We start from the raw sequence: 24,010 nt of genomic DNA, 5'->3' as shown, positions 1-24,010 counted from the left end.
TTATCATCAACGTAGAGAACAAAATCTAGCTGCAAAAACACATCAGGGATAAAGCCATCCACCCCCCCCCCCCCCCCCGCCCCACTCTTCTCCGAGGCTTTGTATTTTATATATAATCCTTTTTTTTAAAATCCATATCCTGTAAGGCTACAATACACAACTCACAATCACATTTTCTCCCCACAATTAGTTTTGTTTCAGCTCTTTCCAAAGTCCCCTGGGTGGGGTGGCTGCTGGTACCTTCCCTGCCCTTCAGGAGTCGACAATCTGGCCGGACCAGGTCTCATGCTTGGTGCCCGGGGCCAGGTGAGTGATGACCACTTCCACGGCCTGATACTTGACATTCTTGGGAGGGACAGCGCACACCTTGTACGTGACCTCATCTCCTTCCACAGGCACGTATTCCCCCTCGATGCTGGACAAGGAAAGGAGGGAAAGAGAGTGGTGAGAAGGCAGGGGCCACGGCCCACCAAGGTGGTCAATCGCCTCTTGGTTTTGCGGCCCACCGAGGTGGTCAATCACCGCTTGGTTTCAACATTTGAGACAAATTTGGATGGGAGAGGCCTGGTCTGTGTCGTTGGGATGAGGCAGAATAAATAGTTCAGTACAGACTAGATAGGCTGAAGGAACCGTTTCTGTGCTCCATGTTTCTACAGGTTGTGTCAAAATGTCCGCCCTAGATACTGAGTGAAACAGGAAAGTCTGGATGCTGTAATTGTAGTAAAATCACAGAGATGCTGGAGGGACTTGACCCGTCTCACCGCGTCCTTGGGAAGAAAGATGTAGAACCAACATTTCAGGCCTGAGCCTTCCTCAAGGTGTGAGCAAAAAAAAAAGGTGTGAGCAAAAAGCAGGCAGGTCCTTGAATTGAAGGCCTGAGAACGGAGGGAGGAACCGGATGGCATTAATGTCAACATTTCCAGTTTCCTTCCCCCACCCCCATCTCCCTTCCCTCCAGCTCTGTCTCTCCCTCTACTTTCACAGGGACAAAAACAACCCCTCCCCAATCAATTCTCCCCCCCTCTCCTCCTGTCCTCTTATCCAATTAATGCCTTTTGTCTGTTGGTCTCCCTTCTGGTTCATCCCTTTTCTCCAGCTTCCTCTTGTAGGCCCCCTGCCTGCTCAATACTTGCTCCTCGAGGAAGGCCTCAGGCCTGAGCCATCCTTATCATTAGAGATGTTCACTGGACGTTAATCCTGTCTCTAATACAGGAAATGGCGTCGCTGCCCACCAACAGTCTCAGGTAACAGCGTTGACTAACTCTGCTGCCCAATCTGGACTCCACTGCTTTGGTGTGGCCTTGTGTGGATACGATTTGCCAGATTTCCTTCCCAGACAGGATGGGCTTCTTCCACAGGCCCCCCCATATTGATCATTTGTAAATTCTATGGTGGGGGTTTGAACTCTGTCCACTCTAGAGCTTCCCCACTGAGGCAGACCCTCCTCGTCCCCACCCGTGTCGGCCCCCAACTGCTCCTGTTTTGGAGACATCGCTCCCTTTGGGACCACTCACTCAGAGATGTGCACGAAGATGTCTTCTGTCCCATCCGAGGGGGTGATGAACCCGTGTCCCTGAGACCTGGAGAAGCACTTGCATTTGCCCTTGGAGATGGGGCCGAGTGTTGCCCGGGCAGAGCTGAAAGAAAAGGGACAGGATGGGAAGGTCAGAAATCAACAAGGAGCAAGTGGCAGAATTGAATGGTTGAAGTGTTGGAGGGAGGAGGTTGGGGAGGGCCAGGCTACCGGCCCCCATTTTGACACCATTTCACAGGAGCACAACTGAGTGTCCTGTCTGGCTGCATCTCTGTGTGGGAAGGGAGCTGCCAAATATTGAACTGGGAGTCAATACAGAGGATCATCAAGACAGCCGAGAGGATCCCTGAGGTCTCCCTTTCTTCTACTGATGAAATTTACTGGGAGCGTTGCTTAAATAGGCGTCAATGAATTATTGAGGACCCTTTCCATCCAATGCACAGTATCACTGACCCACTACCATCAGGAAGGAGGTACAGGACGGCCAGGCTGGGGAATAGCTTCTTCCCGCAGGCTGTGAGACTGATGTACGATATCCTGTAACCAGTAAATCAGCCCTAAATATTCACATCTGCTCAGACACACACACGGGCATTCATTATCAAAATTTATTGTCATAAACAAATCACAAAATTTGTTGTTTCGTGGCAAACCATGCACAAAAAGTCGAAGTGAGGCTGTGTCTTTGGTTCATTGATCATTCAGGATTTTTAAATGATATCTTTCTGAGTGTGTGTGTGTGTGTGTGTGTCCATGGGAGTCTGTGTCTATGTGTTAAATATGTACACTCAGATGATAATAAAGTTGAACATGAACTTGCTCTGTGAAGCTAGCACAGACCCAATGGGAGAATGGCCGCCACCTTCTCTGGCATAAACATGGAAATGAACAATGCAAGGATTGAGTTTTTTTCCCTATTCCTCATTGCCTGCACAAAATGAGCAGAAACAAAGGCCAGGGAGTCACTGTGATAAATCCACATTTCCTTTGTGTCACAGTGTGGGAGGAGGCAATTTGGGGCCACACTGGGTTACGTTCAGGCCTATGCGATGTTGGAACAGGAGCACCTGGCGTCCGGGGGACAGTGGCCAAGTTCCGGGATTGGTGGGACCCAGGGGATTGTGTACGTTGTAGACAGAAAATTATGTGTAACGGAGGGGGGGGGGGGGGGGGGGTATTAATCTGCTTCTTGTGAATTTCCAACAGTGTGTTGGGATGTAGTTCTGTGCATGGTTTGTGTTTCATTGTGTTGTTTGAATAAACTTTAATTTTTTTTAAAATATGGACATGCAGCACAATAATGGACCATTTTGGCCCACGAGTCCGTGCTGCCCCAATTGCACCCAATTGGCCTGCACCCCCTGGTACATTTTGAATGGTGGGAGGAAACCGGAGCCCCTGGGAAAACCCCCGCAGACCTATCAGACAGTATCAGAGTGAGGGGAAGATAGTCTGTGTGATAGTACAGATTTTATCACCAATGTATCTATGTACAGATTGTAGTGTAGGATGACTGTGATTGGCTGAGAGTGTAGCCACACCTACTGGCAGGTCTTAAAGGACTGCTCCTAGCCAGACCAGGTTATTCTGGACTGGTCGACCTACTTGTGATATGCTCCAGCCTTTTAGTTAATAAAAGCCTTGGTTTGGATCAACAAGTCTTTGGTTCTTTCGACCTGCATTACAGCCAGCCTTAGCAAATCCTGTTTCACCAGGGGTCCTGGTCATTGATCATCCCCAGCAGCAGTGGGCTTTTTCCGGGAACACACACACAGAGTCAGGCATCCAGAACTACTGGAGGACCAACAACTCTATGAAAGACGCCCTTTGGTCAGCCCGAAACCTGTTGGTCTATCACCCCACGGAGATGTCACGGAGGGAATGCAGCCGACTGGCACATCCCGGGCTGCAGGAGTACGTGCTGAGGGCTCGGTGCGGCCAACGCGAGGGTGCTGTGGGGAAGGACCGCAGTCTAGGGTCTCCCAACGCACTGAGGGGCTGAGACCGAGGGGAAGCCTCTCAAACAGAGTGGGGAGTAACGACAAGGTGCCACAGGCGTGGGAACGGTGAATATAACCACGTACAGTGATGGGAATGAATGGATACAAAACTAAGGGTGGGAAAGGACTTTGAACGGTTTCCCCTTTGTAAATTCTTTATTGTGAGCAGAGTCTATTTTTGGTTAACAAACTCACTTACGCAGAGTAAGTCCGGGTACGTTTGGTGGGGAGGGGACTGGGCAGGTCCCCCAGGAGAGAGTTGCTCCGTTCCCACGTTCTGGCACTGTCCCGGTAGTAGAGTAACGGAGGTGACACGGCTGCCCGAGGCGGCAGTGAGGGGGATGACTCCCTTTGCTCTGACGACATGGTGCCTTCGGAGGATTTCTGCCTGTAAAACAAGAGGAGGCAGAGTCAGAGCCCCACGATCTGCCTGCTCAGTAGGCGCAGACACAGGCAAGAAGGCTGGTTGGTCACCACTGGCGCTCTGAGTTGACCAATTGTCCCGGCCCAACGTCTGCAGATGCCGGAAACCTGAAATAAAATACCTGCATTATTCAGAAATTAAACAGAATCCTTTCGATTAGCAAAACAGTTGTCAGCCTGGAACGGTAACTCTGCTGTTTTTCTCTTAAGATGATGCCTGACCTGCTGATGTTTTAACATTCTTTGTTTCTGTTCTCTCAGGTTTTATGTAATCCATGTTTAGGTGTTAGATGATACAGGGGCTCTGGATGCCATCGACCTGCACGGAGAGAAAGGCAACAGGTACAGGTGACCTCGATGCCCGGGGGAGAGGGGGGAGAGAGGGGAAGGGAGGGAGGTGGAGAGAGAAGGGAGAGAGGGAGGGGTAGAAAGCTGGGGGGAGAGAGAGGGGGAAGGAGAATGAGGGGAGAGGGAGGAGGAGAGAAATGTGTACAGATAGACATTCATGGAAGCCTGACCCAAGCAGTGGCAGGAGAGGATGGGATAGAGGCTCCGCAGAGATGTTGACAGGTAGATGAATAAATCGATGGGCGACGTAGAGCAGCAGATTGATAGGGAGAAATTGACAAGTAGAGACAGAAAGAAAAAAGGAAACAAAGAAATCGAGAAGAGAGAGTGTGGCCAACGAAGGTGGAGATATGGGCAGTTGAAAAGATCAGGAGACATAAACAAACAGCATGCAGACAAATATAAAGGGAGACACCAACAGGAAGAGATAAAGTGTCCACAGTTGTTGGAAATGGCAAAATCACTGGAAGGAGGAAGTGACAGTTTTACTTCACAAGGGAACGGTGACAGACGCAGAAATAGAGAACGTCGAGAGAGTAGAAAATCAGGAGGAGGGGGGGGGGGAACAGGGAAAAATGAAACAAGTAGACCACAGATAAGGGGCAGGAAAAGAGATGAATGCAGAGAGAAAGAGGGAGGAGGGAAGGAGGAGGGGGAGAGAGAGAAGGGGAGGGAAGGAGGGGGAGAGAGAGGGAGATAGAAATTCCTTTATTGTCATGCAATAGAATAGATGTAATATTACACAAATTTCCTTTAATCCACTATATCAAAAGGCAGCTGAAGATTCGTCATCAGCTGAAATTGCCCGGCGCCCCTTACAGTCAGAGAAAGAGAAGCAAAAGAGAATCGACCCCCCCCCCCCCCTCAGAGCCACTGAGTGTCCGAGCATTTCCCCCCCCCCCCCCCAGCCCTCCCGCAGCCACACAAGAGTCCAGTCCAATCCATCAGCGGCCTGAGCTCCAATTGCAAACCTCTGAGAGAGAGAGGGAGATTGACACATCTAGAGAGTAGAGCCCATTTATACAGGCAGATAATGCTCAGTCAGATATGTATGGTCATTATTAAGGGGTGTTCCCTCGGGCGGCGGGAGTTTTTGCCTGTTTCAGGTGATCATGCCCTTTTTCCGAAAGACCCAAAATAATTTTTGTGGACCATTCCCTGCTTCTGTGTCTTGGCACCGAGCACTCCTACCGGGTGTGAGGAATTTCTATCTCCCTCTCTCTCCCCCTGCTTCCCTCCTCCCCTCCCTCTCTCCCTGCCTCCCCCCCTCTCTCTCCCCCTCCTTCCCTCCCCTTCTCTCTCTCCCCCTCCTCCTTCCCTCCTCCCTCTTTCTCTCTGCATTCATCTCTTTTCCTGCCCCTTATCTGTGGTCTACTTGTTCCATTTTTCCCTGTTCCTCCCCCACCTCCTCCTGGCACCGAGCACTCGTATCTGGTATCTGTGAGTGGGTTGTTCTGAACCTCCCACGATAGACTGTGGTTCACCAGCCTGCCTGAGCTCACCAATGATCCCCACCCCCCACCCCCCCCCCCCCCATAGTATTCTGAGAGGACTGGCTGTCACACATCTCACTTAACCTGCAGGTTCAATGAGCTGATGGAGAAGATTGAACGTCAGTCCAGCAAGAAGTTGGATGATAAAGTCAGGAGATGCTGTCATTGTTCTGAATAAGCCCGTGGGTGCAGAGAAACCCGAAAGACTGAAGGTAAAAACACAGAAACGCTGGAGGAACTCGGCCCGTCTCGCAGCGTCCCTGGGGTAACAATACATCTCCGACATTTCGGGAATGAGCCCTTCCTCAAGGCAGAAAAATGTTATTTCAAGAATCACCAAGTGTGTATGAAATCTTTTATTATATTTATATAATATATAATTGTATGGTATAAAATATAATTATACAAATATAATAGATTTGATACTCTCTATCATGTTTATATGTGTTTTGTATCTGGTTGTGTGTCTGCGTGTTTTTGCACGGAGGACCAAAGAATGCAGTTTCATCCGGTCATGCTTGTGCAATCAGATGACAAGGGTCCTTGTCATGGTTCAGCCGCATGACAGAGGACTCTGACCGACACACAGAGTCCGACATCCAGAACTTCTGGAGGACCAATAACTTGGTGAAAAATGCTCTTTGGTCGACCCGAAACATGTTGGTCATTCAGCACACGGAGATGCCGGGATCCAGGCTGCAGGAGTACATGCTGAGGGATGCACTGACGTTTGGTGCGGCCAACGCAAAGGCACTGTGGGGAAGGACCGCAGTCTAGAGTTTCCCATTGCCAGGCACTGAGGGGCTGAGACCAAGGGGAAGTCCCTCAAACAACAGGGAGGAGAAATGTCAAGGCTCCACAGTCCAGTGCAGGACGGCCTGACAGTGAACTTGCAGGTTGAGTTGGTGGTGAAGAAGGCAAATGCATTGCTGGGATTAATTCAGGAGGAATGAAATCGAAGAGCAGGGATGTGATAATAAGGCTTTAGAAGGCCCTGGTGAGAACAAAGTAACCAAATTTATAATTAAATCAATGCAAGAAATGAAACTTGTGGACATATGGAGGAAACAAAACCCAAAAGAAAAGGAATACTCATACTACTCGACTAGACATAAAACATACTCAAGGATAGACCTATTCCTGTTATCAGCCCACATACAAGGGAGAGTTAGGAAAACGGAATATAAAGCTAGACTATTATCGGACCACTCACCCCTGTTATTGGCAATAGAGCTAGAAGACATCCCTCCAAGAATGTATAGATGGAGATTAAACCCCATGCTACTTAAAAGACAGGATTTTAGAGAATTTATTGAAAAACAATTAAAAATGTACTTTGAAGTAAATACGGAATCAGTGGAAGATAAGTTTATACTATGGGACGCAATGAAAGCATTCATTAGAGGGCAAATAATAAGTTATGCAACCAAGATGAAGAAGGACTATAATCAGGAAACAGAGCAGTTGGAAAGGGAAATAATAAACATAGAAAAAAAATTAGCAATAAAGGAAGATACAACCAAAAGAAGAGAATTGGCGGATAAAAAAATAAAATATGAAACATTACAAACATATAAGGTGGAGAAGAATATAATGAAGACAAAACAGAAATATTATGAACTAGGGGAAAAAACACACAAAATCCTAGCATGGCAGCTTAAGACAGAGCAAACTAAGAAAATGGTATTGGCAACAAGGAAAAAAGACAAACAAATTACATATAATCCAAAAGAAATTAAGGAAAACTTCAGAGAATTCTATGAACAATTATACCGAACCGAAAACGAAGGGAAAGAAGGGAAAATAGATGAATTTTTGACTAAAATTGAACTACCAAAACTACAAATAGAGGAACAAAATAAATTAACAGAACCATTTGGAACAGTAGAAATACAAGAGATAATAAAAAATTTACCAAATAGTAAGACACCAGGAGAGGATGGACTCCCAATAGAATTCTACAAAACATTTAAAGACCTAATAATACCGCCCCTCCTGGATGTAATCAACCAGATTGATGAGACACAAAACTTACCAGATTCATGTAAAACAGCAATAATTACAGTGATACTAAAACAAGGGAAAGATCCACTCTCACCAGCGTCATATAGACCAATATCTCTGCTAAACACAGATTATAAGATAATAGCTAAACTATTAGCGAACAGATTAGCAGAACAGGTACCGAAAATGGTAAATTTAGACCAAACTGGATTTATCAAAAAAAGACGCACAACAGACAATATTTGTAAATTTATTAACTTAATTCATGCAGTAGAAGGAAATAAAGCACCGGCAGTAGCAGTTGCTTTAGACGCAGAGAAGGCCTTCGACAGAGTAGAATGGAATTACTTGTTCAAAGTATTGCAAAAATTCAGTTTACCGGAGAAGTATATTAATTGGATTAAAGCATTATATAAGGGACCGTTAGCGAAAGTGACAGTAAATGGACATGTATCAAAGCAATTTAACTTAAGCAGGTCAACGCGGCAGGGATGCCCACTATCACCATTATTGTTTGCGCTAGCTATAGAACCACTAGCAGAAGATAAGAAGAGATAATAATATAAAAGGAATAAAAATAAAAGACAGGGAATATAAAATCAGTCTGTTTGCGGATGATGTGATAGTGTACTTAACAGAACCAGAACTATCAATAAAAGAACTATATAAGAAATTGAAGGAATATGGAGAAGTGTCGGGATACAAGATAAACGTAAATAAAAGTGAAGCAATGCCTATGAATAACGCGGATTTCTCAAAATTTAAGGAGGAATCCCCATTCAGATGGCAAACGCAGGCAATAAGATACCTAGGTGTGCAAATAGACAAAAATCTAGGCCAATTATATAAACTCAATTACAATCCACTAATGAAAAAATTACAGGACGATTTAGAGCATTGGAAAGAGCTACCACTAACACTGATAGGAAGGATAAACTGTATTAAAATGAACATTTTTCCAAGGATACTATACTTATTTCAGGCATTGCCAATACAACTGACAGAAAAATTCTTCAAAGAGTTAAAGAAAATAATAAGGAGATTTTTATGGAGAGGGGGAAACCGAGGATAGCACTAGACAAATTAACAGAATGGTATAAACAAGGAGGCTTACAATTGCCAAACTTCAAAAATTATTATAGAGCCGCACAATTAAGGTACCTATCAGATTTTATCAAACAAGGGAAAAACCAGACTGGACGAGACTAGAATTAGATAAAATAGGGGAAAAGATACCTGAACACATATTATATAAATGGGACGAAAATTGGTACAACATAGAACTTCTCCAGTATTACACCATCTCCTCAATATATGGAAGAAGATTCATGTAGAAAGAAATAAAATAAATTACCAAATACCAAAACTAATATTGATGCAAAATAAGCTACTCCCTTTTACAATAGACAACCTTGCCTTTAGAAAATGGGAAAAAAAAGGATTAAAAGAATAGAAAATTGTTTTTCAGGAAGTAGATTCTTATCCTTTGAACAAATGAGAGATAAGTACAATATAACGGGAGATACAGCGCTGGCATATTACCAACTGAGATCCTACTTGAAAGATAAATTAGGAAGCAACTTGAGTTTACCAGAGGGAAGTAACCTTGAATATGTGATTACAGATACAATGTTAATCAAAAGATTTATAAAAAATATGTATATTAAACTGCAAGAAAAGGAAAATGAGGAAACAAATGGTAAAACTAAACAAAAATGGGAACAAGATTTAAATATAAAGATAAAAAAGGAAACATGGGAGAAGTTATGCTCTGGAACGATGAGAAATACAATAAATACGAGGCTGCGTATGATACAATATAATTGGTTACACAGACTATACATTACACCGCAAAAGTTAAATAAATGGGACCCAACAGTATCTGATAGATGTTTTCGATGTAAAAAAGAAAGGGGAACAACAATTCATGCAATCTGGACATGTGAGAGAGTAGAAAAATTTTGGGATGATCTCAATCAGATATTAAATAAAATAACAGAAAACAATATACCAAAGAATCCAGAGATCTTTCTCCTAAGTAACATAAAAAATAAAGAATTTGGAATTGACTTGGAGGATGCACAAAAAAGATTTGTTAAGATAGCCCTAGCTGTAGCAAAAAAATGTATTATGTCAACCTGGAAATTGGAAGATAATTTGAAAATACAACAATGGTATATAGAAATGAATAAATGTATTCCATTAGAAAAAATAAGCATATAGTTTAAGAAATAATATTGAAATATTCGAACAAGTATGGGAGCCTTACATTAAATACAATAGCGAAAACCTACCGGGAACAAACATTACCTAAGTTGATGGAAGGAGAAGAAAAGAAAAGAATGGACTCAGTAGAATTTCTGGTGTATTTTTGTTGAATGACAACATTGTCTAACTGAATTAATGCAACCTAGATTGTATAACTAAAATGGATGAGGGGGGGGGATGGGGGGGTGGCTTGGGAGGAGGGAGGGGGGAGGGAGAAAAAGTCACTGTAAATGTGTGGAAAAGAAAAAGTGTATATCATGGCTATTGTGATTTATGGTGTGAAAAAAAAAAAAAAAAAAAAGAAGGCCCTGGTGAAACTTCACAGGGAGAATTGTGAGCAGTTTTGGGCTCTTCATTTAAGAAAGGATGTGCTGACTCTGGGGAGGGTTCAGAGGAGGTTCACAAGGACGATTCCGAGACTGAAAGGGTTTGACAGGGGAATGAGTGGGTGGGGGGGGGGGGTATCTCACTGAAACATTTTGAATGTTGAAAGATTTGAACAGAGTAGTGTTTGAGAGACTCAGACTCCTTCAGGATTGAAGGGCGTCCACCTGGAACAGAGATACAGAGGAATTTCTTCAGCCAGAGGGTGGTAAATCTGTGGCATTTGTTACCTCAGGTGGTTGTCCGGGTCGTTGGGTGTATTTAAGGCAGAGATTGACAGCCTTATCATCAAAGGTAATGGGGAGAAGGCCGGGCAGTGGGGCTGAATGGTGAAATGGATCAGCTCAACTGGCGGGGCAGACTTGATGGGCTGAATGGCCTATTTCTAACATTCCCCCCCCCCTCCCCCCGCCGTGGTCATCCTGCTTCATCGTAACTCTGCTCCCTTTGTAAGAGAGGATCAATGTAAACAATACTGACACTTCAGGGATTGTAACACCCTGTCCTACAAATCAACCTGTTCCTGCTTTATGGTTTCTAACAGTGTAAACTTCACAAACAAGGCGACAGAGTTGTAAGATTAGGGGGGTCAGCAATTTAAAACTGGGGGCTGTTCTCACACAGGCAGCCAGGCTCTGGAATTCCCAGATCTTTGGGAATGTTCAAAGAGGGAGCAGATACATGTTGTAATCATTAGGGAACTGCGCAGAAGGGGAGATGAGGCCTGGGACAGATCAGGTTGAATGGTGGGAGGACCCAAGGGGTTGAACGGCCGACTCCCGCCCTTATCTGGGGCTTGCCACGGAGGACCACCCTCATTTGCTGCAGTCTGCGTTGTGGAACGACCCTTGTGGGGAACTGCTCCCTTTCATCTCAGTGGTTAGACCAGCTCACCTGCCTCGGAGCAGAAGAGAGCACCCAAAATAACGGCCATGCTGATCCACATGAGATGGGGTTAGGGAGGAGGGTGGGAGGGAGCAGAGAGGAGAAGAAATAAGCCTAGTAAACAAAAAGAGAGCAGCAATATGATTGAGAGGTTCAGGGGAAATCAGATGGCGATGTCATCCCTAGGCTGCATCTCAATGTGGGAACAGTTGCTGCAGGAAAATGGATCGGACATCAATCCACAGTAGAGTCGCTGGTGTTTCCCTCCCCGTCGGGGGAAGAGATCCAGGAGGATCAGAGCCAGCCCCTCCAGGCTGAGGAACAGCATCTTCCCACGGGCAGTGAGAACGACCAAAGGAACTGCTCACACTGTCCCTCCGAGGCTCTCCTATTCCTGAAACAATATTTATTTGTATATATGAACACTTCTCATGCGTGTGTTCTGGTTGTGTGTCTGCGTGTTTTGCCCCGAGGACCGGAGAACGCTGTTTCATCAGGTTGTATTTGTCCAATCAAATGACAATAAACTTATTCAAAAGTGCATGGACAAGAAATAATCTTTGGAATTTCATCGAAACATCTGCAAAAGTAAAACAATATTTAGTTGAATTCCTGGCCAGTGTCGTTGGGACTATTAATGTGGACGAGAAGCAGGTCCCAGGAGCAGACAGAGGACAGTGAGGGCTGGGGAAGAAGCCCAGCCAGGTCCGCCACCGGCTCTGGTCTCCCATTCAGTGCAGACATCTCGGTGAGGCGGAGAAAATGGGCTGAGTGCAACCCATGAAGAAACCCAGCACGGTCCAGAGGACATACGAGGACGTTTCAGGCCTGAGCCACACTGGGTTTGTTTTTGACGATGAGCCCAAGCCCGAAACATTGGGGAGCCTTCACTTTCTGTGGCCCGCTGCGTGACCTGCTGAGTTTCTCCAGCACTGTTCTTGACCCCCACCCACCCCCCCCCCCCCTCACCCCCAGCGTCTGAAGATTTTCTTGTTTGAAACAGAATTAGTGTAAATCTGGGGCCGCATGGTTAGTGTTGCTGTTCCAGCGCCAGTGGCCCGCGTTCACATCCCGCGCTGTCTGTAAGGAGTTCGCACGTTCTCCCCGTGTCTGCGGGTTTTTTTTCCCTCCGGTTTCCTCCCGCCCTTCAAAACACGCGAAAATGCTGGAGGAACTAAAGTTACCGAGGTTTTGGGGCCTGAGCCCGAGAAGAAGGGATTTGGTCCGAACCCAGCAATGTGTCCTTGTCCTTTCAAACCCAGACCGGCTGGGTTCCTCAGCATTTCGGTGGGTGTTCACTGCACAATCTGTAGAGTTTTGTGTTGCATTGGGGGGGGGGGGGTGTTAATTTGGTGGGGTGGCGTGAGTGAGGATGACGGTCAGCTCCGACAGACACGGGGAGAACATGCAAACTCCTTACAGACAGCGCGGGATGTGAACGCGGGCCACTGGAGCTGGCACAGCGTGGTGCTCAACCCTAACATTGCTGGCCGGTCCTGAGCTCGCTCCCAGCTCCCGCTGGCCATTGTGATCATGTCGGTCAGAATCTTTCCGCCAAATGATGGAAGGAGAGGGAGTCACAACCTAGGTAATCAGAATATATAGGTCACGTCGCCCCCCCCCCCCACGCCCCTCCCCCTCCGGGGGCTTCTGGAAGATGTCACGGCTGGAAGGCACCTCGGTGGTGTGTGTATCAGTTGTGAAGTCAGAAGTTGTGGTTTGAAGGTATGACCCAGGTGTCACCTGAGACGTAGAGCTTCTCTTTTCAACCCAGATGGTGGATGGGGGGAGCACTGGTGGGGGTGGGGGGTGGAGGGGGGGGCACCTCGATCGTCTGAGGTGCCTCTTTGTTGGCCTGAGAAGAATCCGTGGCACCGTCTTCAAGAAGGATGGATTTCCCAATGAACATTGATCCGAGTTTACAGAGACAATCTGCTTGTTGCCGCCTCGTCACGCAAAAGTCCCTTCAGCCATCACGTCCATGCTGACCCACCGAGTACCCAATTGTAGAACTTATACAGCACGGTGACGGGGCACTTTCAGCCCACTATGACCCCCCCCCCCCCAGTACATTCTTGGAGGGTGGGAGGAAACCCACGCAGACACGGGCAGAACGTGTAAACTCCTCACAGACAGCACGGGATTAGAATCCCGGTCGCTGGCGCTGAAAGAGCGCTGTGCTCACCGGGCTGCCCCGTTTACCAGTACTAGGTCCAGAGCTTTCTGTGCCCTGACCGTTCAAATGATGAAAGGAGAAAAATCTGGGGCTATTGCAGTACCATTAAAGCGCTGGAGAATCTCCGGTCACGCAGTACCCGCAGGAAGGTAAAACTCAATGCACTTGAAATGTGTGAGAGCTTCTGCCTCAGGCTGAGCCACAGATCCACGCACACATCTCCTCTAAGCCCAACCCCTACAGCTTTAAACATCTCTCAAGGTTTCCACATACTGTTCTCAAGTTTATTTAAGAGAATCGTCCTGCGGCCCTCGGGTAAAAAAAGGGATTCGGTTCTGGACCCCAGTCTGTCTGGGTCACAAGCCCCATCACACTGGGCGCTGGCGCACTTCAGGGCTGGCTGGCTGTTCAGCCCACTGCTGCTTACCCCGGCTGGCTGTACTGCCACAATCAGTTCCAACACAATCACCACCGTATTTGGTCTCATCAGGAACACTGATGAGTTGCGAGACAGAGAGGAGATTGCAAGGCTCAGAAAATGGTGCAAGAGCAACAACCGGAGCCTCAGAGTGGATGGGGCAAAGGAGACTCCATGGTTCGCCTGCAGGTATTTGCAGGAGGGCGAAGGTCGGCACTCTCCATAACACATCGTGGTAGAGGACAAAGTTCCTTGGCGTGCACATTAGGGACGACCTACCCTGCACCCACAGCACCTCCTCATTAGTCGGGGAGGTGCCGCAGCGCCTGCATTTCCTGAGGGGGTCAAGGGCACTGCTCCCCGTCTCCTCAACATTCTCCAGGAGCATCACCGAGAGCCCCCGGTCCTGCTGTGTGGGACGGGAGCCGCAAAGCATCGGACTGGGAGTCAAGACAGAGGATCACCGAAGCGTCCGAGAGGATCCCCGGGGTCTCCCTTTCCTCTACTGACGACATTAACCGGGAGCGTTGTCAAAATAGGGGATCAAGGAATTATCCAGCCGATGGCATTTTCAACCCACCACCATCAGCAGGGAGGGACAGGAGCATCGAAATCAGGATGGCCCCGCTGGGGAATAGCTTCTTCCCACACACAGGCTGTGAGACTGATGAACAGTGTCCTGTAACCGAGTAAATCATCCTAAAATATTTAGATCTTTATCTACAGTGTACATCACCTTTGTTGACCTCACCAAAGCCTTCGACACCGTGAGTAGGAAAGGGCTTTGGCAAATACTAGAGCGCCTCGGATGCCCCCCCAAAGTTCCTCAACATGATTATCCAACTGCATGAAAACCAACAAGATCGGTTCAGATACAGCAATGTGCTCTCTGAACCCTTCTCCATTAACAATGGCGTGAAGCAAGGCTGTGTTCTGGCACCAACCCTCTTTTCAATCTTCTTCAGCATGATGCTGAACCAAGCCATGAAAGACCCCAACAATGAAGACGCTGTTTACATCCGGTACCGCACGGATGGCAGTCTCTTCAATCTGAGGCGCCTGCAAGCTCACACCAAGACACAAGAGAAACTTGTCCGTGAACTACTCTTTGCAGACGATGCCGCTTTAGTTGCCCATTCAGAGCCAGCTCTTCAGCGCTTGACGTCCTGTTTTGCGGAAACTGCCAAAATGTTTGGCCTGGAAGTCAGCCTGAAGAAAACTGAGGTCCTCCATCAGCCAGCTCCCCACCATGACTACCAGCCCCCCCACATCTCCATCGGGCACACAAAACTCAAAACGGTCAACCAGTTTACCTATCTCGGCTGCACCATTTCATCAGATGCAAGGATCGACAATGAGATAGACAACAGACTCGCCAAGGCAAATAGCGCCTTTGGAGGACTTCACAAAAAAGTCTGGAAAAACAACCAACTGAAAAACCTCACAAAGATTAGCATATACAGAGCCATTGTCATACCCCACACTCCTGTTCGGCTCTGAATCATGGGTCCTCTGGCATCACCTACGGCTCCTAGAATGCTTCCACCAGCATTGTCTCCGCTCCATCCTCAACATCTCAACATTCATTGGAGTGACTTCATCACCAACATTGAAGTACTAGAGATGGCAGAGGCCGACATCATCGAATTCATGCTGCTGAAGATCCAACTGTGCTGGGTAGGTCATGTCTCCAGAATGGAGGACCATCGCCTTCCCAAGATTGTGTTTTATAGCAAGCTCTCCACTGGCCACTGAGACAGAGGTGCACCAAAGAAGAGGTAGAAGGACTGCCTGAAAAAATCTCTTGGTGCCTGCCACATTAACCACCGCCAGTGGGCTGATATCGCCTCAAACCGTGCATCTTGGTGCCTCACAGTTTGGCGGGCAGCAACGTCCTTGAAAGAAGACTGCAGAGCCCACCTCACTGACAAAAGACAAAGGAGGAAAAACCCAACACCCAACCCCAACCAACCAATTTTCCTTTGCACCCGCTGCAACCGTGTCTGCCTGTCCCGCATCGGACTTGTCAGCCACAAACGAGCCTGCAGCTGACGTGTACATTACCCCTCCATAAATCTTCGATGGCGAAGCCAAAATAAAGGAAAGGATTATGTGTGTGTGTGGGGAGAGGGGGGGGGGGGTTTATGTGTGTGTGTATAGGTGTGTATGAGAGTGTGTGTGGTTGTGTGTGTTGGGGGTGTCAGTGTGTGTGAGTGTATAGGTGTGTATGAGAGTGTGTGTGGGTGTATGTGTTGGGGATGTCGGTGTGTGTGTGTATAAGTGTGTATGAGAGTGTGTGTGTGAGTGTATGTGGGTGTGTGTGTGTTGAGGTGTCAGTGTGTGTGTGTATAGGTGTGTATGAGAGTGTGTGTGGGTGTATGTGGGTGTGTGTGTGTTGGGGGTGTCAGTGTGTGCGTGTAGATGTGTATTAGAGTGTGTGTGGCTGTACGTGGGTGTGTGTGTTGGGGATGTCGCTGTATGTGTATAGGTGTGTATGAGAGTCTGTGTGTGTGGGTGTATGTGGGTGTGAGTGTTGGGGGTGTCAGTGTGTGTCTGTATAGATGTGTATGAGAGTGTGTGTGGGTGTAAGTGGGTGTGTGTGTTGGGGTGCTGGTGTGTGCGTGTATAGGTGTGTATGAGAGTCTGTGTGTGAGGGTATATGTGGGTGTGTATGTGTTGGGGGTGTCGGTGTGTGTGTATAGGTGTGTGTATAGGTGTGTATGAGAGTCTGTGTGTGTGGGTGTATGTGTTGGGGGTGTCGGTGTGTGTGTGTGTGTATAAGTGTGTATGAGAGTCTGTGTGTGTGAGTGTATGTGGCTGTGTGTGTGTTGGGGGTGTCAGTGTGTGTGTGTATAGATGTGTGTGTGGGTGTATGTGGGTGTGTGTGTTGGGGTGTCGGTGTGTGCGTGTATAGGTGTGTATGAGAGTCTGTGTGTGTGGGTGTATGTGGGTAAGTGTTGGGGGTGTCGGTGTGTGTGTGTATAGGTGTGTATGAGAGTGTGTGTGAGTGCATGTGGGTGTGTGTGTTGGGAGTGTCGGTGTGTGTGTGTATGAGTGTATGTGTGTGTGTGTTAGGGGTGTCGGTGTGTGTGTATAGGTGTGTATGAGAATGGGTGTGTGTGTTAGGGTGTCGGTGTGTGTGTATAGGTGTGTATGAGAATGGGTGTGTGTGTTAGGGTGTCGGTGTGTGTGTGTGTATAGATGTGTATGAGAGTGTGTGTGGGTGTATGTGGGTGTGTATGTTGGGTGTGTCAGTGTGTGCATTTATAGGTGTGTATTTGGGTGTATGTGGGTTTGTGTGTTGGGGATGTCGGTGTGTGTGTGTATAGGTGTGTATGAGAGTGTTTGTGGGTGTATGTGGGTGTGTGTGTGTTGGGGGTGTCAGTGTATGCGTTTATAGGTGTGTATTAGAGTGTGTGTGGCTGTGTGTGGGTGTGTGTGTTGGGGATGTCGCTGTGTGTGTTTATAGGTGTGTATGAGAGTCTGTGTGTATGGGTGTATGTGGGTGTGAGTGTTGGGAGTGTTGGTGTGTGTGTGTGTATAGATGTGTATGAGAGTGTGTGTGAGTGTATGTGGGTGTGTGTTGGGGTGTCGGTGTGTGTGTATAGGTGTGTATGAGAGTGTGTGTGGGTGTATGTGGGTGTGTGTGTTGGGGGTGTCAGTGTGTGTGTGTATAGGTGTGCATGAGAGTGTGTGTGGGTGTATGTGTTGGAAGTGTCGGTGTGTGTGTATAGGTGTGTATGAGAGTGTGTGGGGGTGTGTGTTGGGGGTGTCGGTGTGTGTGTGTATAGGTGTGTATGAGAGTGTGTGGGTGTATGTGGGTGTGTTGGTCTATTTATATGGGAGAAAAGCTGTTTCATCTGGTTGTATATGTACAGTCAAATGCTAATAAATTTGAATATGAGTCGATAAATTTCTGGGCATTCAGGAAAACACGTGATATATGGGGAGAGGGATTGAGGAAGAACAGCCTTGACCTTGATGAATTCCAGAGCAAGTTCAAAGCCAGATGGCCTACACCCATTCCTTTTCTCTGTTCTGGATTAACTATGAATGAGGTGCCATCAGAATCCTGGTTTCTATCATTATTTGTATTACATTTTTTTAATTACATGACATTAGGAGTGCGCCTTTGCTTCTCAGTAGAATCCCTGCACAAAACAGAGGGTGAAGCCTTCACCCCCATCCCAGACAGACCAGGTGAATGCGGGCAGCTAGCGACGCGGTCAGGGGACCCACCCGGGCTGCTGGAGGCTGACGCATGTGAACCAGGTATTTGCGGGAGGAGAATCCACGGACACTCAGTGACTCTGGGGGGACCCTCCTTTGCTTCTCTTTCTCCTATTGTTGGGGGCACGGGGAAATGCTCATGGCAACTCTTTGCTTTACGGCAAACAAAATTTTAAGTATATTGTATAAATTACATTTTTGTATTATTACGTGACAAAAGGAACGTTGAACCTTGATTTGGCGACAGTTTCTGCTTATTCCCAAGGTATTGAAGAGGGTTCCAAGATCTGACCAGAGTGAGTGAGCACAGAGTGTCTTGAGCAGAGTGTTCTCGGGGATGATGAAGATTAGTTTCCCTGCTGCAGAGCCCGTAAAGGCAATATCAAGATCAGATCAGATACTATTTACTGTCATGTAATAAAACAGAGAAGTAACATTACACCAAATTGCTTTCTTTCTGCCGTAAGGCAGTCAAAGATTCTCCATTAGCATTTCCTCACAGTCAGAGAACGAGAAGCAAAAGAGAGTGTGTCCCCCCCCCAGAGTCACTGAGTGCCCGAGGATTCGCCTTCAGCCCCCACAGCCTCTGCATCTGCACAGACTCGATGGGCTGAGTAGCCTATTTCCGCTCCCATGTCTCATAAGAAAGGTTTCCCGTGATATGGCAAAATGCAGGCAAATGGACCAAGTGCAGGGAGATACTTTGCTGGGCATGGACATGTTGACACCGAAGGACAAATCAAATGAGAGCCAATAATCCTCCATTCGTCCGCATGCAAACTCCACACAGACAGCATGATCAAGCCCGTGTCTCCGGCAGGAGTTCGGCCAGCTACGCCATTGGGTCACCCAGACTTTGTTGCAGATTTCCAGCTCTTGGTGTTATATTTGTACATTGGTAGAATCAGCAATGAGGAAATGTACACGAGGGAGATAGATCAGCCCATTGGGTGGTGTCACAACAACAGCCTTGCACTCAACGCTAGCAAAACCAAGGAGCTGACTTCAGGAGGTGGAAATCTGAACACAGACTAGTTCCTCAGCAAGGGGTGAGATCAAATTCCTGGGTGTCAACATCTCTGAAGATCTATCCTGGGGCCTTAACATCAATGCAATCAGAAAGAAGGCTCGCCAGTGGCTGTACTTCATGAGGGGTTTGAGGAGATTTGGTGAGACTTGCAAATTTCTCCAGGTGGATTGTGGGGAGCATTCTGAATGGTTCCATCACTGTCTGGTAAGGAGATGCCAATGCACAGGACAGGAAAAGGCCACAAAGGGTTGTGAACTTGGCCAGCGCCATCATGGCACTAGTCTCCACTCCAATGAGGATGTCTACAAGAGGCGATGTCATAAAAAAGCAGCCTCTATCCTCAAGGACCCCCCACCACCCTCTTCACTCTGCTACCAACAGGAAGGAGGTACAGGAGGCTGAAGACCAACACCCAGCGGCACAAGGACAGCTTTTTCCCCTCTGTCACCAGATTCCTGAATAATTTTGCACTAATTATTTATTTTTAAATCTTGTATTTACGGAACTGTAATTTAAAGCAGTTTTGTACGATACTGTTGTCGTTAAACAACAAATTTCATGACATGTTCATGATAATAAATCTGTTTCTGATTTTGTGGGGTTACCTGTTACTTGGAGGTAAGGTGCTTCGCACTGGAGAGAGGGTTAAAGAAAGAGTTAACATTTCAGCGCAGCGTCCTTTACCACAATTTTGAATCTGAAACATGAACTGTCGCCCTTCCCTCAGCTGAGGCCTGGTCTTCCGACATCGACCAGCATTCTCTGTTTACATCTTAGGTTTCCAGCAACTGCAGGCTGTTTGAGTTTCCAGACTTCCACTTTATATGGAAATACAGCTGGTTGGTGTCAGGCCATTACAGCACCAGCGACCGGGGTTTGAATCCCGCGGTGTTTGTAAGGAGTTGGTATGTTCATCCCGTGTCTGCGTGGACGCTCCGGTTTCCTCCCACCCTCCAAATACGTATGGGGTCGGCAGGTTACTTAGGTGTAATTGGGCAGCGTGGGCTCATGGGCCGGAAGGTCCTGTTACTGTGCTGTATGGAAATATAGCTGGTTCATGCCACCCTATGACAACCCAGGTTCAAATCCCACACTATCTATTGCGAGTTTGCATGTTCTCCCTGTGTCTGCGTGGGATTCCCCTGGAGGCACTGGTTTCCTCCCTCCCTTCAAAACGTACAGGGTTGGCAGGTTAATTGGGGCATTTGCACAGCACAGGCTCATGGACTGGAGGGGCCTGTTACCATGCTGATGTCTTAAATTAAATTTATTTAGAAAAGACTGCAATGTTGGCATAACAAGGTCACTTATGTCCATTATTGGTTGAGGGGAAAAAAATCTCGATGAGGATACCGGAGAAAATTCTCCACTTTCCTTTGAAATGCTGCTCTCAGGTTTATCTGAGGGAGCAGAAGGGGCCTTGATTTGACATCTAGAAGACAGTGCCTTCCAGTGTTGCAGCACTCCCTTGGTACAGCCCTGGCAGCTGGAATAGTAATGCTCAGTTTTCTACCCCACCCCCCCACCCCCCCCCCCCACCGCAGTCCGCTGCACAGACGCCCCATGGCACAGGTGGGGACGGTGATCACCCTGAGGTAATCGACATATGGCACCAAGGCGTTGGGAAATGCAAGGAGTTGTGAGAAAGATGAAATGGTTAACAGGGTGCAGGAACAATGCCAGCATTAAGCAGGGCTTTTCCTGTTGACTTTCTATTCAAAAGGAAACCTATTCTGCATTAGATACTGGAATGGGAAGGGAGAGAAAGCCACAGATCCTCTTGAGACAGCAGAAAGAAAATTACGCAGTCCAATTGTTTGTGCAGTTCTTTTTTTCTCTCTCCCAGGCTCTCCTAAAATGGACAAGCCTCAACAATTTCATCTCAATGACAAATTTCTTACCTATTCACACAGAAGGCCAGAGCAATGCCGTTCTTTCGCCTGCTGTTCCGTCAGCAGGAGTCTGTATTGTTCCTCGGTTGCCAGCTTCTTCCTTCTATCTCCTACTTATGTGAACATTAATTTTCGCCCTGCTCTCCCCCTCTCTCTCTCTGTGCAAACTGACAGAACCTGGCCCCACCCTTCTTCGTGATGTCACTGCTTGTCAATCATGCGGCTTTGTACAAAGACAGAATGGGTGGAGATTCGAGCCATTGAAAAGAGAACATCACAGGGCCTTGGGGCTGATGAACACAGCGGTTGTTTTTTTTTAAGATTTCTCTTCCTTCCTTGTTTGCGGAGGGTTGGCACGGCATCGGAAACCCTGGCAAATTTCTCCAGATGTGTGGTGGAAAGGGTGCTGACCGGCTGCATCATGGCCTGGCACTCCACTGGCTCCCATCGTCACCAAAGATTTATGTTTGTTCAGAGAACATTTACAATTTTAAACTTTCATTTAAATTTTTGTTATTTTTATTTTATTTTCCTCTTTTTTTGCCAGTTGCTTGATGTTGCTGGTGCTTCTTTTCTGAATAATGGGTTTTCAATTTAAATTTAAATTTTTTAAAAACTGTTATTTTAAAATGTAGACATTCAACACAGTAACAGGTCATATTGGCCCACGAGCCGGGAAGATTGAACTCCCCTGGCCACCAGGTGTGGGGGGGGGGGGTGCTTTTGGAGACGAGGGGGATAAACGTGGGTCTATGTAGTGACACTCACAATCCCCAAATAAAGAATCAATTTATTGTCATGAACATAACCAAATCCAAGGAACTGATTGTTGACTAGAGGAAGGGAAAGCCAGAGGTTTTCATTGGGGGATCAGAGGGTGAGCAAATTTAAGTTCTTGGGAGTCACCATCTTGGAGGATCTTTCCTGGACCCAACACACTAACAGCATCGTGAAGTCAGCATCTCTACTTCCTCAGGAGTTTGTGGAGGTTTGGTATGACAGCAGAAACCCTGGAACATTTCTACAAATATGTAGTGGAAAGTGTGCTGACCAGCTGCATCACAATCTTGTATGCAGGGGGGCAGGGGGGTAACAATACCACTAAGTGTAAAGCCCTGAAAAAGGTAGTGGATGCAGCCCAGGGCATCAAAGGCAAAACCCTCCCCAACATCGAGAACATCTATGGGGAATGCTGCCGTTGGAGAGCAGCAGTGATAATCAAAGATCCTCACCACCCAGCATAAGCTCTGTTCTTGCTGCTGCCATCAGGAAAGAGGTATCGGTGCCACAAGACTCGCACCACCAGGTTCAGGAACAGCTGCTCCCCCTCCACCATCGGACTCCTCAACGACAAACTCAATCGGGGGGAAAAATGAGAGAAAATGACACTGTGTTTATTCAAGAGGGAAATGTTTGTGTGTACTTTGGTTAGTATGGTTCATAGTGTGAAAAATAAAAAATTTAAAAAAAAACAAACTCAATCAGGGACCCATTTTAAGACTCGTGTGTGCATTTTTAATTTTTTCTCTCTCTATTGCACAGTCATTTGTTTATATTTCTTTATTTGTTTACATGTGCACACTGTGTACAGTTTTTTTGCAACACCAGTAGGTGGCAATTCTGCCTGGCCCACAGGTAAAAGAATCTCAGGGTTGTATGTGATGTCACGTACATACTCTGACAATAAATCTGAGATCAGAGTGGGGGGGGGGGGGGTTAATGGTCGGTGCGGACTCGATGGACCCTGCATTTTAAAGTTTGGGTGCAGCGAATCAACACAAATGACTGAGCTCGAGGAATGATGGATGAGAAGTTTAGACACAGACAGCAGAGTTTTAGATGAGCTCATGTTTGGAATGACCCTTACTTGAACTCTCAGCTATGAGTGCAATGCAAATTTACAAGCAATTGGTGTCAGAGAGTGTAGTTGGTTTTTACACCCAACTGGTCACAGCTAGAGGAGAAAATGTCATCACTGTCTGAAGCCCGGATTGAAATCAGTTTCAAAGAATGGGGCCCAGCAGTGAAGCTTTGCTGTTACTAGCAAGTACAACCCCACAAAACAGCGTTCTCTAGTCCTTGGTGCTAAACACACAACCAGACATAGTACATATAAATGCATATACAAATGTATGAACAGGCATTATCAGTGTTAAATTTTAACATTTAGAGATAGAGCATTGTAACAGACCCTTCTGGCTCTCGAGCATGAGCTGTGCAAATACCTCAATTAACCTACGACTCCCATACATTTGGAAGGGTGGGAGGAAACTGGAGCCCCATGCAGACACGAGGAGAACATACAAACTCCATACAGATAGCATGGGATTCGAACCCGGGTTGCTGGCACTGTAACAGCGTTGCGCCAACTGTTGAACTAATCTAACTGCCATAAATATATAGTTTATATAAATAAATATTGTTAAATAAATAGGAGAGTCTCAGGTGGTTAGTGTGAACAGTTCCTTTGGTCGTTCAGCATTCTCACTGCCCCGTGGGAAGAAGCCGTTCCTCAGCCTGGCGGTGCTGGCTCTGATCCTCCTGTATCTCTTCCCCGACGGGAGCAGCTGGAAGATGCTGTCTCTCTTTTGCACACATCTCTTTTCCTTGCGTACAGAGTCTACTTCTGGAAAGGAGGAACTTTGTCTCCGCCACAAGATAAAGGATCTCAGGGTTGTATGTGATGCGTGGACTCTGACGATAAATCTGACATCTGAACCAGGCGTTCTGGAGTTAAGGTGTGACCGAGTATTTAGAGGTAGTTTGGGAGGAACAGTTTTATTAACTGTTAACCTATGCTGTTCTGGTGTGTGGTTGCATTATATGTGATTAGACCCTGAAACACTTTGCCGGGGTCTGGGCCTGTACCCTGGGGTCTGGGCCTGTACCCTGGGGTCTGGGCTTGTACCCTGGTGTTTGGGACTT

At 47.0% G+C, this 24,010-nt stretch overlaps 1 protein-coding gene across 1 annotated transcript; it reads right to left on the bottom strand.

Annotated features, from left to right (window-relative positions):
- Positions 1–65: 65 nt before the first annotated feature.
- LOC138749035 (cold shock domain-containing protein C2-like) lies at positions 66–21,277 on the bottom strand. Its single transcript, XM_069910064.1, has 4 exons — positions 21,095–21,277; positions 3,734–3,922; positions 1,515–1,637; positions 66–415 (listed from the first exon to the last, which is right to left on the bottom strand). The coding sequence occupies exons 2-4, from the start codon at positions 3,898–3,900 to the stop codon at positions 253–255; spliced, it is 453 nt and encodes a 150-aa protein (XP_069766165.1). The 5' UTR covers positions 3,901–3,922; positions 21,095–21,277; the 3' UTR covers positions 66–252.
- Positions 21,278–24,010: the final 2,733 nt, after the last annotated feature.

The sequence above is a fragment of the Narcine bancroftii genome, chromosome 13 (assembly GCF_036971445.1).
Source record: "Narcine bancroftii isolate sNarBan1 chromosome 13, sNarBan1.hap1, whole genome shotgun sequence".
Classification (NCBI taxonomy): Eukaryota; Metazoa; Chordata; class Chondrichthyes; order Torpediniformes; family Narcinidae; genus Narcine; species Narcine bancroftii.
The sequence above is the reverse complement of the archived record's forward strand: the minus strand, read 5'-3'. Positions and strand labels throughout refer to the sequence as shown.

Coding starts and splice junctions, on each gene's coding strand:
- LOC138749035 (XM_069910064.1), bottom strand. CDS start 3,900: ATGTCGTCAGAGCAAAGGGAGTCATCCCCCTCACTGCCGCCTCGGGCA. Junction 1,638..3,733: donor CGTACCCGGACTTACTCTGC/GTAAGTGAGTTT, acceptor CTTTTCTTTCAG/CTCTGCCCGGGCAACACTCG. Junction 416..1,514: donor ATCTTCGTGCACATCTCTGA/GTGAGTGGTCCC, acceptor TTCCTTGTCCAG/CATCGAGGGGGAATACGTGC.